General features: G+C 50.7%; 4 protein-coding genes across 4 annotated transcripts; 3 read left to right on the forward strand and 1 right to left on the reverse strand.

The window, feature by feature from the left end:
* Window positions 1–1,109: 1,109 nt before the first annotated feature.
* Window positions 1,110–2,924, forward strand: TRIVIDRAFT_52099 (uncharacterized protein; the record flags this gene model as incomplete). Its single annotated transcript, XM_014099983.1, has 5 exons — window positions 1,110–1,438; window positions 1,505–1,535; window positions 1,590–1,737; window positions 2,037–2,676; window positions 2,753–2,924. The coding sequence occupies 5 exons, from the start codon at window positions 1,110–1,112 to the stop codon at window positions 2,922–2,924; spliced, it is 1,320 nt and encodes a 439-aa protein (XP_013955458.1).
* A 1,315-nt stretch (window positions 2,925–4,239) lies between these two features.
* Window positions 4,240–6,498, forward strand: TRIVIDRAFT_83678 (uncharacterized protein; the record flags this gene model as incomplete). The annotated part of the gene is made up of 3 exons (XM_014099984.1): window positions 4,240–5,357; window positions 5,421–5,876; window positions 5,943–6,498. 3 exons carry the CDS (start codon window positions 4,892–4,894, stop codon window positions 6,230–6,232), a joined length of 1,212 nt encoding a protein of 403 aa, XP_013955459.1.
* Window positions 6,499–6,852: 354 nt separating this feature from the next.
* On the reverse strand, window positions 6,853–9,329 carry TRIVIDRAFT_113560 (uncharacterized protein; the record flags this gene model as incomplete). Its single annotated transcript, XM_014099985.1, has 5 exons — window positions 6,853–6,948; window positions 7,034–7,933; window positions 7,990–8,145; window positions 8,196–8,993; window positions 9,048–9,329. Coding segments are annotated over 5 exons (2,232 nt in total), but the record flags the coding sequence as incomplete, so codon positions are not given.
* Window positions 9,330–9,930: 601 nt separating this feature from the next.
* Window positions 9,931–14,488, forward strand: TRIVIDRAFT_59671 (uncharacterized protein; the record flags this gene model as incomplete). Its single annotated transcript, XM_014099986.1, has 5 exons — window positions 9,931–10,217; window positions 10,282–10,400; window positions 10,430–10,834; window positions 10,887–13,967; window positions 14,025–14,488. 5 exons carry the CDS (start codon window positions 9,931–9,933, stop codon window positions 14,486–14,488), a joined length of 4,356 nt encoding a protein of 1,451 aa, XP_013955461.1.
* Between the last annotated feature and the right edge of the window lie 2,879 nt (window positions 14,489–17,367).

Here is a 17,367-nt window from a genome sequence, read left to right on the forward strand (position 1 = left end):
GGAGTTTGACGTACCTTAGGTACCTGGTATCTATCCTGTGTTCAAGATAAGAACATCAACAGCCATCGTCATGCAGCATGTCGACCTCCTGCATGTCCCTGCAGAGCTCATGCAACGGCAGGTATAAATAGCAACGCGAACACAGCCATCGGCAAGGTATCCTCACATGCAATTTTGCATCTGCAAATAAGAAATGCTCCGTAAAACGAGCGAATTGACGATGCGCGAGATACGAAATACGATGGCCATTGACAAAGTTCTCAACAGACGTTGTCGTCAGTCTGAATGCGCATCCAATGCATGTTGAAAATCAAGATTCCAGTGCAGAGGTAGTGGAGACCACGATGTATGTATTGTTGCATTGATGAGACAAGGCTTAACAATCTGGTTTCTAAAAATGAATTGGGTCCGAATTAATTTCCTTCATCCGCTTATGCTTATTGAGGTGGTACTGCTACTACAGGTTACGAGTACATGTATCACCACCTTCTGCAAGTTGCAGTTGTTGAGCTCAACATAGACTCAATGATTGCGGCGCAGCAAATGTCGTGCTCCTACTGGGCAGCAATACGATTTACACTTAAAAGCTTACATGCTATTACCCTGAACCAAATCCTATTCTCTTTGAATTGATAACCTACCCATAACTCATCTCTAGCCCCATCAGAATAGACTCATAACCAAACCTAAAGATGAAGACGACAAAGAAGCCACAAACACACACAAAAATGCCCCATCAGTTGAACAAGTCGACCGGCGATGCCCAGACACCAATGCCCTGCTCTCATAATATTGTCCATTAACGGCAAAGGCCATCACCGCCTATCGCATATCCAAAGCTTCTGGTTTGCCATCTCTAGCTGTCTTTTGCGGGGTTTCGTGGGGAATTCGCGGCTCTAGCGGGGTTGTCGATAGCCGTTTACGGAGGGCGTTTCATGAGGGTTGTGAGGTAACACTAAGCTCAAAAGGCTATTTGCCTCGATGTGACTTGATAAGAAACGTTCCGATTTCGTCTTGTGTTGTTTTGAATGAGTCTGAGCCTTGAAATTGGTCCTTATGGATGAACCTTTTGTCGTTTATCCACGGTAACCAGAACGAATCCAGCCATCATGCTGCTGCTCTCTCCCATCACCTTGATAGCAGCAGCAGCTCTGCTATGTGCCATCCACTTGATCCGGTGCATCAGATCCCCATTGAGTAAAATCCCAGGCCCGAAATTGTCCAAGTTTACTTCTCTGGTTCTCAAGTGGAAGGAGATCAAGGCTCTCCGGACAGTCTACATTCACCAGCTTCACCAGCAATATGGGCCCGTCGTCCGCATCGCCCCCAATGAGGTCTCGTTCACATCTTGGGAAGCCTTGAAGGAGATATACTGCTCCGGAGGCAGCGGCTATGACAAGACGGAATTTTACGACCTGTTCAAGATATACGGGAGGAGGTGAAGCTGTTGCCCTGTCTTTCAGTATCTGGGATCACGATAGCTTACTAGTGATACATTCTCTAGGACCATGTTCACCACACTGAACAAGGCTGATGTATGCTTCTTGCCACACGCTTGATATCCATTCACTTGATCTAACATGGGGCAGCATGCCAAACGTAAAAGGATTCTCGCCGACCGTTATGCCAACAGCAACATCATGAAGAGCGCCTCAGTCACAGGAGTCCAGGAGCGGTCCTCCAAGTTTGTTCGACGCTGCGTTTCTGCTCCAGGAGGTGTATCCGACATCTTTGTAAGTCTAGGCCATCATGATAAACTATCAATGAGAGATACAGGCTGACAAAACGTGTCCCAAGATGGGTGTGTCCCCAGTAGCTGTAGAAACTACTTGCAAACTGTACTAACAGCTCGCAGCCTTGCATGCGTATGCTTGCGATTGCATTACACACCACCTGTTCCATCCCTATGGTACCGACTGCATCACTAAGAAGGAAGACGAGGATATGATGCATCAGGTAGCAGCAGACGATAGCCTGCAGAGCAAGTCGGCCCTCGAGAGACCAAAGCCGAATACTTGCACTAACACGACTGATAGATCGTCTCATCTCACACTACGCCCCTACTTTGCACCGTCTATTCTCAAGGGTGTTGTATCTATTTGCAAAGCCCCGGGAAACCCCCCTAGCCGATGACTATGTGCTGGAGACGAGCCAGCTAAGTGGCACGGCGCCATTCACTCTCATGAGCCGCTTTGACGAAAAGACGGGCGACCTCGATTACATTGACAAAGCAGCGGAGTGTCTCGACCACATGGCGGCGGGCATCGACACCACGGGCGACGGGCTGTGCTTCCTCATGTGGGAGCTGTCGCAGCCACGCTCGCTCGGGATCCAGCGCAAACTGGCCGAAGAGCTCCGGACGAACCCGGACACGCCCTTTGACAAGCTCCCGTTCCTCGATGCCGTCGTCTGCGAGGGTCTGCGGTGCTTCCCGCCGATCCCAATGTCGCTGCCGCGCTATGTCCCTCAGGGCGGCCGCTCCATTGATGGCTTCTGGCTGCCCGGGAAGACGATTGTGAGCTGCCAGGCGTATTCGGTTCATCGACTCAACAGCGAGATATTCCCTGATGGCGACGTGTTCAACCCTGAACGCTGGCTGGAGCTCGATGGAGATGCAGACCGCAGGCGGATTCAGTTTGCCTTTTCCAACGGAGGAAGGGGCTGCGTCGGGAAACAGTAAGTTTTGTGCTCTCGAGCGACCGGACACTGGGTATCTGCGGCATAGTACATGTAGCTAACTGAAGATTTGCAGTTTGGCCCTCATCGAGATGAAGACACTGCTGCGGGATGTTTATTCCAGGTACAGCACGACGCCGCATGAGTCCATGCAGGAGGAGGCCATGGCCATGTCGGATCAGCTCATCTCGGCACGACCACTGGGACAGAAGTGCCTTTTGCGATTCCACGCTCTTGACGCAATGTAAGACAAAAGTCACTCGAAGCCGAGCAAATTGAAACAAATCACATGCAAATTGGTTGTAGAAGGAAATTGCGCAGTGGTAGCAGTGCAACATGCAGTACCACGAATGTTGCCCTGCAGTGATGCTGAATAGAACTGGTACTCGTACTCTCTGTTAGGGACAGCCCAAGACAACACAAAATCAACACCGCCACATGGATGTCTAAATGCCCGACTGCAACCATCGATGATGCAAAGGCAATATCAGGGCACCACCGCTGGGGTTGGTTGGGCGAAAATGCCAGCAAACTTCAAATGTTGGTAGTAGATGCAGCTGCCGTTGGCTCCGTGCTCAGCATCGATCTGCAACACAATGGAATGGATTCGATGTCCTGGTACTTGCACCTTGACACCTATATCTCAACCTGGAACGCTATTAAGCCCATAAACTCCGGCTTTGCTTGTAGCCCCTGGATAATCCCCTGTAGCCAGTGGCATGATTACTTACCAACGGAGATACTGTCCAGTCCAATATCCACTCACCCGTATATATGCTCAAAATGTGCGTCTCGGCCGGCTCTCCGCACGGATCTAGGGCACAAGACATCATGATCCCTCCCATCTTGGGCTCCATCCTCCATCCTCTCCATCCCCTCGTGCCATTCTGCAGCTTTGCAACGCAAGCCGTGGGGCCGCGGCACGTCGCTGGACTTCTCTGACGGGCTTGCCTGCATTAGCTGCTGTACCGCGTGTGAGCTTCTCCAGTGCTGCTTCTTCTCTGCGCCAGTCCCAGAAGCGCATTCGAGCACACGTTCATCCCTCGGCGGCGGAGATGCTCGTATCCGCGTCTTCCGCAGATTCTCCGAGCCGCGTGAACCAGCGCTACATGACTATCATGTATGCACGTACTCGTACTGCTACCAAAGTTCCAAAGTTCTTCTGCACGATGTACCGCTACATGCCATCCGAGCGCTAAAAGGTTCCAAGGCTAGAGCACAGATGCGCTGAAGACGCAGGTGATGCCCTGCTGTCAGTGCTGTCAACCACTCGCTCTAGCGGATAGCAGCCCCTACCTAAGGTACCTAGCCATTTTAACGTTTCGGTACTGTACTGTAGCGCACCGGATTTTAGCCTCCGAACTCCTTCCACTAGGCTTCTCTGTCCTTCTGCAGCCCGTGATTCACAGGAAAAAAGAGAAAAAAAGAAAAAAGAAAAAAAATAATCCGCTTGCTGACAACTTTGCCCCCACTTGGAATATCTGCCTGATTCAAAATCCCAGCAGCCTCTTGACATTTCTTCTTCTTCTTCCTCTTCCCCTCATCAAACTCGTCGTCTCTCCAGAGATTACATCTGTCAGATTCTCCGAGCATCTCGTCTCGCCCGCTAACCGCCATCTGCCAGGCCTGCTGACTGTCTTTGCCGGTCGCAGCGCACTTTTTTTCCCCAGTCTTTTTTTCTCCTCGCCTCCACAGCAACCCAGCACAAAAAATTATTCGAGTCGACTGAGACCCGTGATAGCCGCCCGTCTTCCTTCTTGTCTGCTCTTCTGGTCAATCTCCTAGATTGTCTGTCTACCAGCACTCTGCCCACTTAGCAGCTCATTGCCGGTACATTGTTGTTTATGTATCAGCACGATTCCGCCACCGTATCCAGACGTTTCTTCACGCTGCAGTTATTTCGCATACCGCGGAAACCTAGCAGTCCCGATATCAGATCTGACGGTTGATATTGCCCTCGATTTCGTTCATGCCTATCCCACTGCAATCGCGAATCTGTCCGGTCCGCCCTATGTCCAGTACGCATAACTGTTGAGTTGTTCAGCTTCCCTTGGTCCTCGACTCGCCCGCTCTATCCGGCGCCAATATCGTCTCTCGTCCCCCGAGCCTCTTGATGCCGATAGCTTCGTCTCAGGCATAATCCAGCCCTCGTCAATTCAATCCCCACAGACAAACCCCAAGCATTTTACTTTGCCACCCTTTTACAACCGTCACCATGGCTCTCGTCAACGTTCGTCGCGATGTCAGCGATGCCTTCTACCGCTACAAGATGGAACGCCTCCAGACCAAGATTGAAGGCAAGGGTAACGGTATCAAGACCGTTGTCGTCAACTTGTCTAGCGTCGCCCAATCTCTTGCCCGCCCTGGTTCTTATGTCATCAAGTACTTTGGTTTCGAGCTGGGAGCTCAGACCAACATCGACCCCAAGGACGACCGTTGGATCATTAACGGCGCCCACGATGCCGCAAAGCTGCAGGATCACCTCGATGGCTTCATCAACAAGTTTGTTCTCTGCAAGAAGTGCAAGAACCCCGAGACCGACGTCGTCATCAAGGATGACCACATCGTGCTCGACTGCAAGGCCTGTGGTCAGCGCACCGACGTTGACCTTCGCCTGAAGCTTAGCGGATTTATCCTCAAGAACCAGCCCAAGAAGGGAAAGAAGGACAAGGCCGAGCGCCGTGCTGCCAAGAAGGCAAAGCAGAATGGCCATGCCAAGGAGAACGGCCAAGGCAGTGGCGAAGAGGGCTCCGAGAACGGCTCCAACGACGCCGTCGAGAATGGCGACGTCAGCGATGACGAGTTCCAAAAGGTGCAGGCCGAGGCAACCACTGCCGCCATCAGCGCCGAGGTTGAGGTCAAGGACGACGAGTGGGCTGTCGACATGAGCGCCGAAGCTGTCAAGGCCCGCCAGGCACAGCTGCCTGGTGAGCTCAAGCAGAAACTCAACATTGGCGGCGACGACGAGGATGAGGACGGCGAGGGCGGTGGCAACACCGTCTACGACGAACTCGGCAACTGGATTGCCCAGCAAGCTGAAGAGAAGGGCGGCATTGACAACGTCGACTCTATCAACATCTATCTCAAGGCCAAGGAGCTTGGCATTGAGTCCAAGCACCGATCTGTCCTGGTTCTGGTGCAGACCGTCTTTGACAAGAACATTGTTGCCCAGATCCCCAAGCGTGCCAGCATGCTCAAGCAGGTTAGTTTTATACGCAGCATTTCTCCCCCCGGTTCCTCAAAACAGTTGACTAATGTCGATTCACAGTTTGTCACCTCCGAGAAGCATGAAAAGGCCCTGCTTGGTGGTACCGAGCGCCTGATTGGCAGCCTAAGCAAGGAGAACCCTGACATGCTCCAGCAGGTCGTCAAGATCCTGCAGCTGTACTACCACCACGACCTCGTTAGCGAGGAGGTCGTCATCCCCTGGGGCTCCAAGGCCAGCAAGAAGTACGTCGACGTGTCTACTTCTCGCAAGGTCCGCAAGGCTGCCGAGCCCTTCATCAAGTGGCTCCAGGAGGCCGATGAGGAGGAATCTTCGGAAGAGGACGAGTAAAATCGCCCTTTTCCTTTTTTTTTTTTAACACTTGGCAGCCGTCTCTGGGCTGTCCTTCACCATCATTTACTAGATTGAGACTTGTGATGCGGAAGGGGGAAAAGGAGGCCTCAAAGCTGCCAAGGGAAATGGCACAGAGATATCGGGATTTTATATACCATGGCTCTGTTGTCTATTATTTTTTTGTATCGGGCTTGTGCAACAACCAGACTTTGTGTATTTAGCTAGATTGTTTATTAATCGCAAAGTGCCCCATTCCACTCTTGACACATGATTCTCGTGCCTTGTCCGTCTTTGTATGATGAATCTTGGTATCCCAATTTGACGCCCTGAGGTATTTAGACCCGCTCTGTAGCATTTGAACATACAGCCATTCTGAAAAGAAAAAAAAAGTAAAGAAGTCCCTTTGAAATCCATCCCGCCATCATCATACATGGTATATATCCATCCTCCTGGAAAACATTCTCTCACGCATCCGCCTCATCATCTACAGACGGAGCATCCGCCATGTTCGCATCGCCGTTGGTCTCTGCGTCGGCTTCTCCCGCGTAAATGAACTCGCCAATACTAGCAGCAGTCTTTTCTACGTCGTCGTCATCATCCACAATGACCGTGTCAAACAGATCGTTGGTCTTTGACTCGTCGATTTCCTCGGCGGAAGACTTGATGAAGATGTAGCGGGCTGAAAAGTCCATGTCCTTGGCGAATTGCGCGGCCTAAAATCCACGAATAAAATGAGTTAGCGATACTTGTAAAAACACTGGAAAAGGGAGAAGATATAAGGGGTGTGTGTGTAAATACCTCGAGATCAAGCTCAATGATGGGAACTTTGCCCGTGTCGACGACAGCATCTACGGCCTTTGTGCTGGTGCCATAGTCTACGCCGTCGCGAGTGCCGTACTCGATGAGTCGATCGCCGTCTCGCAACTGGTTGAACTCTTGAGCCTTGACGAAATGGAACGCTTTGCCGTTGATTTCGCCATCAGCGGGCTCCCGCACGGCGTGTCGGACAACATGAGCAAAGACGCCCTTGTGCTCACTCATGAGCTTCTCTCTCAGAGCCGATGCTTCAATACCGGAAGATACTGATAGGATGATCGGGTCGCGATTGCTGGGCATGTCTTCCTCGCTCGCCGTCGGCTCAGCATCTTCCTCATCCTCGTCCCCTTCAACGTCATCTTCAAAAATGATGTTAATCTTCTTGGGGTCGTCGATTTTATCAAAAGCCGCCAGCTTGAACCGTGAAGCTATCCGAAGGGCTCTCCAGCTCTTGCTCGCCTTGCCCGCAACGGCCGCGGCCTTGGTCTCGTTGTTTGTCGGCATGTCAATCTCAAAGTCGTCATCCGCGATTTTGTTCTTGAACTCGTCGAGTTCGGGCAGCTGGTAGCGCTCCGAAGACTTGAGCTTCTCCATCGCGGAGCCTTCGTCTTCGTTTGCCAGAAATTCAAGAGACACGGCATTCAGCGGGTTTGGTCGCAGGCGCTTATTCGTGGCCATCTTCTGCGCAGCTTCTTTGGACTCGACAAAGCTTGCAGCCGATACCGGGTCGCGTTGGATGGGCGGGCAACTGGCCATCTTCCAAAAGACCCAGTTCTTGTCCCTAGCCAGCACTGTTTCTACCATGCGAAAAAAGTATGGCCCGTCGCTTCCCTGCTTGAGATAATCCGATATTACCTTCTTCATGTCCGTAGCCCATTTTGTCTAAATGGAAAATTAGCATACGAGTAGGGGGAGTATTTCATTGATCAAACTCTTACATTCTCCTCGTTGAGTTGGTCTGGATAAATGACCGACTTGTTAGACACGTTGATGTTGGTTCGCTTTTCTCTTTCCTCCTTTGATAGGGACAAGAGAAAGTCTGTGATGATGAGAGCCTGCACAAGAACGTGTCGTCGAAAGGAGAGGTCGCTGATCTGTATGTCGCTTCACGGTTAGATATTGCCAAGTGGATGCATAAATAAACTGTAATACTTGCCTCAAGCTGGAACAAGTCCTTGCTGGTAAGATACTTGGGATTGAACGCCTCTGGAAGCATCTCAGTTCCGTCGTCGTCCCTCTTTCGCTTCAGCGTCCGCTTAAGATTCTCCATCGACTTTGAGGAATATATGCTGTCTTCATGGATGGCTTGAAAGGCAGTGATTGTGGATTCCAAGCTGGTCTTGAACTTTGCAAAGTGGCCGACATCGAATAATCTCAAGGGCTGGCTGAAGCTCTCTTGCAAAGACCAAAACATGGGGTAGAGCGTGTCGGGATCGAGAGCTTTGCTTGAATCCTGAGCAACATTCTTTGCAGGGGTCTTGGCATCGCCCTGCTCCTTTGGAGTATCAGCATGGGTATCAACTTCCATTTTGCTGTCGTCCTCTTCTGTTGTTTCAAACGTTGTCACGTTCTCAACATGGTATTCTCCTCGAAGGTTGACAGAGCTTCTGTCTCCCAGAGGGAAGCTCTGGAACATGAAGATGAACACTCTTCCACAGAAAGCTGTGTCTTCAGCACGCGACAGTCTCCGCAGCAGCTCATTGCAGCTTCGGAGAATAACAAGGTTCTTCTGCTTGAAATGCTTGGCCGTGATGCGCTCTCGTCTTGATTCGAGAAAGTCGAATATTTTGCGACATCCAGAGATGGTCTGGCTGTCAAGGAGCTCTTCCACAAGCCAGAATAACAGCGCCGGGTCGCATTGGCCATCGTCGGAGAGTATTGACAGAATATCCAGCAGGTTCCACATCTTTACAAACTCCGGGCTATCAATTGACGTTGTCGCCTTTATGGATTAGTGTTGGACGTCTGGGGCGGGCAAAGGTTGCTCTCGGCTTACGATTAACTTGCTGAAGAAATCGCGAGCCGCTGTTTCTACAAGGGCAAACTGCCGTGATCTGAGCGTGTCTGGAGGTGCATTGTTCTCTGTGCCCGCGCTCTTGGGGCGAGTGAGCGAGGACGAAACTCGGTCGTGTATGTTGACAAAGTCGGACTTGGCGAGAGCAGGCTCGATTGTTGTTGTTTGCTTTGCGGCCGATGCTTCGTCGAGAAGCTCTGTGAGAAGACGCCCGAATGCGCCTACGGCTGAGACGCCTGGGTTTTCGATGTCGAGGGCCGGCATGATGAAAAACAGCCGCGCAAGACGAACGAGGCTGGCGTCAAGCTGCTTTGGAGCTCAACACGGATGGCTTGATTGCCCCGGCAGAGATATTTCGAGGGCAACGGAGCCGAAATTAATCGAGATGACGAATCATAAATTAGACGTGTGTAGATTCGGCAGAGGCGATATTACGGGGGTCGAGCGCGTTGCTCAGCAGAATAAAGCGCTATGGAGCAGAGATGATGGCAAGAGAAAGTCGTCGCGAATGGCTCCAGGATAAGATGCGAGGCGAGAAGGCTGAGGACCGCTGATGGCCGCTGTGGTTCCAGGCCACTGCAGGTACAAGCGGGCGCCGCAGCGGGCGTAACTGGCAAAAGGTACTAGCCGCGAAAAGGTACTTGTGCCGCTACTGCTCAGCGGGCCCGCTGTGCGCAAGGCTGAAATTTATGCACAGGGACCTGTAATTCCGTCTGCCAGGCGTCGACGCAACTTGGCTGCGTTTTGTATGACCTCGCTGTCCCGTCTCAAGCTTCACCTAGGCTCGAGCTCAAGCACGAGCGTCTCCTGCAAACGCCGGTCGATCCATCGAATCTTTACCAGCCCATGACGCGACCCTCTCGCAATGCCTAACGCGAAGCGATCCAAAGGCTCTGGCGCCGGGCGAGCTGCAGCCACACGCGAGCCGCCCAAAGACACGACAGACGGCCGTCCAACCCCGGCAGAGGTGGAGGAGCAGGAACATCGTTTTGTGCAAGTTGCGCGGCAGCATTGGCTGAAGCCCGGCAAGAAGACGGCCAAGGTCAAGGTCAAGAACGACGTCGTCAAGCAGGGCATCTGGGATGTTCTGGAGCAGGATGGCTTCTCATATAAGCTGCTGCTGCTGCTGGAGAGCCTGCAGACGCTGGAGAGGTATGGCTGCCTTCAATTTCTCCAAGTCTTGTTGCTGGATTCAGGTTCTAACGTGGTGGAATAGCTATCTGTGGCCCGGATATTCTGAGCAGGCGTCCAACTATCATGTCCTGATACTGGCGTTGATATGCAACGTCAAGAGGCGGGAGCACCTCGAAACATGGAGTAAGCCCGGCAGAATTAGTCCCGTTTGAGTTGGATATTGACAAGAGACTTACCAATCAATCTAGAAATCTTTGAGGAGAGACCCGACGACTTCTCGTCCCTCTTCCGTCGTATCCTATCCATGACCCTCGATCGAACATTGTCGACGACGTTGCGGACACACCTCCTCTGCTTCCTCATCCACGCCTTTCAGAGCCTAGATTGCAGCATTGTAAGAAAAGAATGCGCTCCTTTGGTGTCGATTGGCATCTGGCATAACCTATCCACCGAGAAACGTCAGGAGGCCCAGCTTGACTCTTCACCACATCTCAGAAAGGCTTGGAGGGCTGCTCAGAAGCGGTATGACGCCGCAGACGAGGCTACCAAGGCACGGCTGAGGTTTGAGCGTTCATGGCTCTACACTCTCATCCTTGACTTTATTAATCAGCTTTACGGCGACAGCAGTAAATCAGGTACGTCGACTGTTGTATAATCCATGTTCGCTACGCTAACCTGTTACTCCAGACCAGACGCTTCTCTACTGCGAGCGGTTCACCGAGTTTATATCTGATTTACAAAGCCAATTGCCAACACGACGTTACGTTAATGCTTTGGTCCAAGATTTACATCTCACTCCTCTGATGAGACTGTCTCCATTATACAACGATGCCGGCAGCGCGCTGCTGCGTGACCTCCATGCTCTGCTCTCTCACTACACATTCTTTGCTATTGATGACCAGAGTGGCATCCAACTCACTCGAACAGAGGCCTTTGACCGACATTGCACTCAGTTGGGCAAGCTTCAACGGATTGCTCTCAAGCACTTCAAAGACAAGCTCACCATCTTGGCCTTGTCAAATTACGGATCCATTGACAAGCGAGAAGAATTGATATCTCATCTTGAGCCCCTCACCGATGATGAACTGCTCAATCTAGTGAATCTGTTGGATCTCAGGTCTACATACCCTGAAAGCCTCAACTTGACCATTGACCGCAAATTCCTCATCGAGTTCCTCCTGACTACCTTTGAACGGAAGAAGACCTTCCAAGAAACTGCTCAGAGAATAAGCCTAGTCCCAACCGAAGACACGCTGTTTGATGACAATTTTCAACGTGCGGATTCTTACGACGGATCACATCCCCTGGCGCTCCCGAAGCTAAATCTGCAGTATCTCTCGGTTGGTGATTTCCTTTGGAGGGCGCTAGTGCTATATCGCTGCGAATCTTTTTACGGAATTCGTAAGGATATCGAGGCCGCGCTGCGTCGTCTTCGACCAGAAATCAGGCGGCCCGGCGAAACTCATTTTGCAGGCTTCTCGAAAATGGCCATGCCCATTGCTAAGCCAACCATACTGGAAGTTGTCCCTGCTCTTGTTGGAGACGAAAAGCCATCAGTGGTTCGAGCCGAAGTGTCCTTCGACGCTCGACGGCTAGGAGATGGTGTGCGAAGAGAATGGGACACTCTTCGACCCGGCGATGTCGTGTTTTTGGTGGCGGTTCAGCCCTCTTCATCTGGCCAAGCTGCCGCAAATGGCAGCAGACCGGCTCAGTCAGAGGCTGAAAAGGCCGGTGTCCTCGTGGTGCGAACCGCTGAGGTGGTTCAAATCACGGATGATAGAGGCCGCCACGCCAGAGAAGGGGCTGAGCGCCTCGATCAGAAACGGCGCATCCAGCTGAGATTGGATTCAGCAACCTATGCACATGATGCTGAGCAAGCAGCAGCCGGCAAACCTGATGTGTATGCAGGCATTAACCTGCTTCTCAGACGGAATAAGAGAGAAAACAACTTCAAGCCGGTTCTGGATGCCATCCGTACTCTAGTCTTGTCTGAAATGCCACTACCTACATGGCTTCATGAGGTATTTCTGGGTTATGGCGACCCGGCCGGCGCGCATTACAAAAACTTGCCCAACAGACCCAAGACGATCGACTACAGGGATACATTTTTAGGCTGGCAGCACCTGGTTGAAAGCTTACCTGGCAAGACGGTCGAGCCTGATGATGATGTTACCGGCAGCTTTGGGCCACCGTATGTCCTTGAAGCAGTCGATAAAGTAGAAGAAGCTCAGGGCGGCAAGCCATCCAAGAAGCGGCGGCGTGATGTGGAACCAGCACTGCTCTCAGAAGTAGAAACCCTCAAAGTTTCTACGTATATGCCCCCCAACAACGGACCTTACCCTATTGACGCACCCAAGCAGAACACGGTACGATTTACGTCCGCTCAAATCGAGGCCATCATGTCTGGGTCACAGCCTGGGCTGACTGTGGTTGTTGGACCTCCGGGCACGGGCAAGACGGACGTCGCTACACAAATCATAAATAACATCTATCACAACTTTCCAAATCAAAAGACACTGCTCATCGCCCACAGCAATCAGGCTCTCAACCAGCTCTTTGCCAAAATCATTGCGCTGGATATCGATGAGAGGCACCTGCTGCGTCTTGGTCATGGCGAGGAGGATTTAGACACTGAAGGCAGCTTCAGCAAATACGGCCGCGTCGAGTCATTTTTGGACAACCGAGACAGGTTTTTGTATGAAGTAAAGAAGCTCGCCGCAAGCTTGGGGGCTCCGGGCGCGCACGAGAACTCAGCCGAAACTGCAGGCTACTTCAACGCTGCCTACGTCGAGCCGGCTTGGGCCAAATTTCTTCGGGTGGCGGAATCTGATGCAGCTACCGCCTCTGACATTGCGCAAAACTTTCCCTTTCACTCCTACTTTTCCGATGCTCCCCAGCCCCTATTCCCGCAGGAGGCAGACCGAGCACAGGTCTTGGATATCGCTCAGGGCTGTTACCGCCACATTACCAAAATCTTCTCGGAGCTGGCAGATATTAGGCCCTTTGAGATCCTCCGCCGTGAGAAGGACAAGGCCAACTATCTCCTCACCAACGAAGCTCGCATTATTGCAATGACGACGACCCATGCGGCAATCAGGAGGGGTGAGATTGCGGCACTTGGATTCCACTACGACAACGTCGTCATGGAAGAAGCAGCCCAGATCACCGAGATTGAAACGTTCATTCCTCTTGCCATGCAAAAACCCGTCAGCGGCGAATTGCCACTGCAGCGAATCGTGCTATGCGGTGACCATTTCCAAAACTCACCAGTCATCCAGAGCTTGGCTTTCCGACACTATGCCAACTTGGAGCAGTCATTGTTCTCGCGACTGGTTCGATTAGGCGTGCCAACGGTTACCTTGGATCAGCAAGGTCGTGCTCGCCCATCTATTGCCAAGCTGTACGAGTGGCGTTATCCCAAGCTCGACAGTCTCCCTGATGTCCAGACCAACCCAGAATTCCTGCGGGCGAATGCCGGCTTCAAGTACGACTTTCAGTTTATCAACGTTCCCAATTACAAGGGTCGCGGCGAAGCTGAGCCGACACCACACTTTATTCAGAATCTCGGTGAGGCTGAATATGCAGTGGCCATCTACCAGTATATGCGACTTCTCGGATATCCTGCAGACAAAATTAGCATACTCACGACATACGCTGGTCAACGGGCTCTGGTAAAAGATGTGCTTGCTCATCGATGCGCAAACCCCATCTTTGGCCTCCCCAAGGCTGTTGCTACAGTCGACAAATACCAGGGAGAGCAAAACGACTGTGAGTTTATACCTTGTGATTGAACATTCGATGAATCGACACTAATGACCTTTTTAGACATTATTCTTTCCCTGACTCGCACGTCGCGGGTGGGCTATCTTCGCGATGTCCGTCGTATGACTGTGGCGTTTTCTCGAGCGAGACTAGGACTCTATGTTCTCGGACGCCGAGAAGTGTTTGAAGCCTGCCCAGAGCTTCGACCAGCGTTTGATGTGCTCTTGCAGCGACCGGATAAACTGATGTTGGTAACAGGGGAGCTGTATGCAGCTGAGCGGCAGAGCACAGACGAGGACGGCCCTGTGGAAGGAGAAGTGGCCATGGAGGGCGTCGAGCACATAGGACAGTATGTGTTTGAGATGACGAATACGAGAATACAGCAGCTGCAGGCAGAGCAAGGTCTGCTGATGGACTCGACAATTGACGAGGCGGAGGAAGAGGGTCAAGAGGGATACTACGATGAGGAAGACGAAAGAACTCTAGACCCAGACATTCTCGAGGTGCGCGAGGGGGAGGCGAACTAGGCGTCGTGTTCCCGACGGCATAGCAATGAAATGAAATGAAGCGAAACAAGAAAAAAAGGGAAATAATGTTGGTTTTGCGGATGGGTGTTTAAAGGGGGCCTGTATCGAAAAATACGAAATTGCACATTTTGGTTGAAGAGAGATCTTTTTTTTCTTCTTCTTCTTTTGTAGACTAGGGCAAAATGATAGAAGATGTCTGAAATCTGAATTATTGGAGATGATGTCTTGAGCTTGAGGTATTGGAGAATATGGACATGTGATCTACGGTTGCATGGAGGGCGAGATCCAGTGCGTCATTGTGAAGCGGGTGATCTGCAGGTTGCAGATCGTCTGGGAATGACATTGTAAGATTATTATTACTTCCTGTGTAGTTATGAATTGCGTGTTTGAAAATGCCCTTTTTTTTTTCCCAAGCCGGGTACTTGTTTTAAGAGCCATTGTATGGAAATTGAAGTGAAGTCTTGGTATTTGATATCGCCGTTTGTGCTTCTGGGACGCGGAAGCTTACCCGGGAGTGAATAATTTACACTGTTTGTTGGATGGGAAAGGGCATGGATTATGATGTGATGCTATACATGTATATTTTTATCGAAGGCATATTTGAAGCCTAGATGGTGTGTGCATTGTTGCTGCCGTAGAGTATAGAGAAGTCAGGAAATGCTGATATTCCATATTTAATCGAGCTGATTTCACCCATGGCGAGATGTCATGGACAGCAGCCGCCGGCCCGGATTTTCGGAACAACAATTGTCTCGGCGAAAAGGATGTCGAGGTTCCCGGATTTTCATCAGGTGATGGACGGGCGGCCTTGGGCTCTCCCACTATTTGTATTACAGGGATTGATGATATGGGCAGAGCATCTATTACGAGTACAGGCATAGGGAATACACTTGATAGATAAGCCCAGCTACTGAGATGTGATCGTTTCTTGAAATGGCACAGTGCATTCAGCCTTTTACTTCGAGTCATCACTTATGCCTCTTTGCATAGATAATCTATGATGACAGCCATGTTAAACATAAAAGCAACACAGTCACCTCTCAAAAAATCACTCGAGCAATGCTTGATAGCATCAATTGGCGGACAGTGCCCTAAAAGAGGGGTTTCGCACATGGCTCGTCACTGAAGAGAAAAAAAAAAAGAGGGCGCTAGCAAGGCTAAAAGCAAACAGTTCTAGTGTTGTCGTTGAGAGCTGAGGGAAGAAACCTTTTTTTTTTTTTTTTTTTTTTTTTTTTTTGTAATACACGCACACCCTGGGGTTCACATACTAAAATAGTTTCTCCATGGGATGCGTTTGCATGTGGTGAAATGAAACGACCCTTTTAGCGGGCTGCTAACAGCGGCGCTTATTATAAGGGCGATTTGTAGTGATTGGGCTGTTTTTTTGTGCTCTGGGGCTCTGATTTTCGCACGTTTTTGAATGTCACTGTTCATTTTGTTGAATCGGTGAGGCTCTGGGCAATATATTTCGCTTCTCCTTGCATATGAAGGCCTTCACATGTCCTGAGCACAAAGGGATTCGTTCTGCTGACGAAGAAGATGCATAAAATGATTAGGTACTGTGCTCCGAACCTGGAGAGAGAGAGATAAGCAAAACAATCAGCAAGATTCTCCGTATTGTTTCTCATCCTCTTTTTTTTTTTTTTTAGCTGGTGGAGATTATCGCTTCAGAAGCTGAAAAAAGGGAACGGAAAAACAAAATGAAATGCGGCGGACAGGAGCAGCAGAGGTACGTACCAACGTGCGCCGGAATTGCGGGATCCAACTGGGAGAATGGGCTCAGCTCCCAGGTACTAAGTACCCAGTACTTTATTCATCAGCCACTTCAACTTCAACTCTGCTTGACTACTACTCGTATATCTACCAGCCATGCCAGAGGGAGTCTTGCTCATATTGGGAAAATCGGTATTATTCAAATCCGTAGCGGGTATAAATATAGTGCACGGTAAAAAAAAAAAAATAACAGCGACACAGAGTAAAGAGGCCCGGTAGACGCCGTTGACTAGCACACCGCTCGCTCGCGGCAGAGTAGCCTGGAAACTCCCTTGAGCTGACTGCATACGGCACTGTTGTTCCTGGAGCTTGAAACGGCAGCATGGATTTTATGCATCTTCAGACCGAGTTTTGGTATTACGGCCGGCCCGTCGATGGTGGCTCTGTTGTTGACGTGGCCCAGCTACCACAGTTCGGAGTATATGATGCGCCCTGTTTAACGCCGACTACGCCATTTGGAATTAAGAGGAGAAAATCCGGCGACTCCCCGGAAAGCTTCTAAAGCGGAATTAGTCAATTTTAAACAGCAAGCCTTGTGCGAAAGACTTGTCGATGAGTCAATGCCCAAAGGTGAATGTCACATGTGATTCTCTGTCTCAAGCTGGCGTGTTTTGAGGATGGCTTCCTCTGTAGGCACCAACGCCACACGAATGGGCAGTGCTAGGAGGGAACATGCCGCATAATCTTACTGGGACATCTGTTTTTCATGACCCTTGAGAGATGCTGAAGACGACATTTGGCACGTCTCTGCAATACTTGAACTTTGAAGTCGCGGAGGAGACCAAGGCACTGTGGCACTGTAAGGTTGAGAGATGAAGTCAAAGTCACGTGCTGATAACACCAAGTAAGCCCATGTCCATCTTTGACGATCAATACCCTGCCGTTTCTCCAGCAGGTCAATTATTCTTCAAATATTGTGGCGCAATACTTTTCAGCGGGCAGCTTAGATAATTTTCTGGGTCAGTGCCTATCAAGTAGATTACAGTAAGATATGTACCTGTACCCAAGTGAGAAGCTCTACCTAGGTAGGACGTGCTTCCAGTCTTGGAAGAAAAGACAACGACAACGTCGTCCACCCTCGAAGCCAATGACGGGGTTTACGTTGA

Source organism: Trichoderma virens (assembly GCF_000170995.1).
Source record: "Trichoderma virens Gv29-8 chromosome Unknown TRIVIscaffold_73, whole genome shotgun sequence".
Lineage (NCBI taxonomy): Eukaryota > Fungi > Ascomycota > Sordariomycetes > Hypocreales > Hypocreaceae > Trichoderma > Trichoderma virens.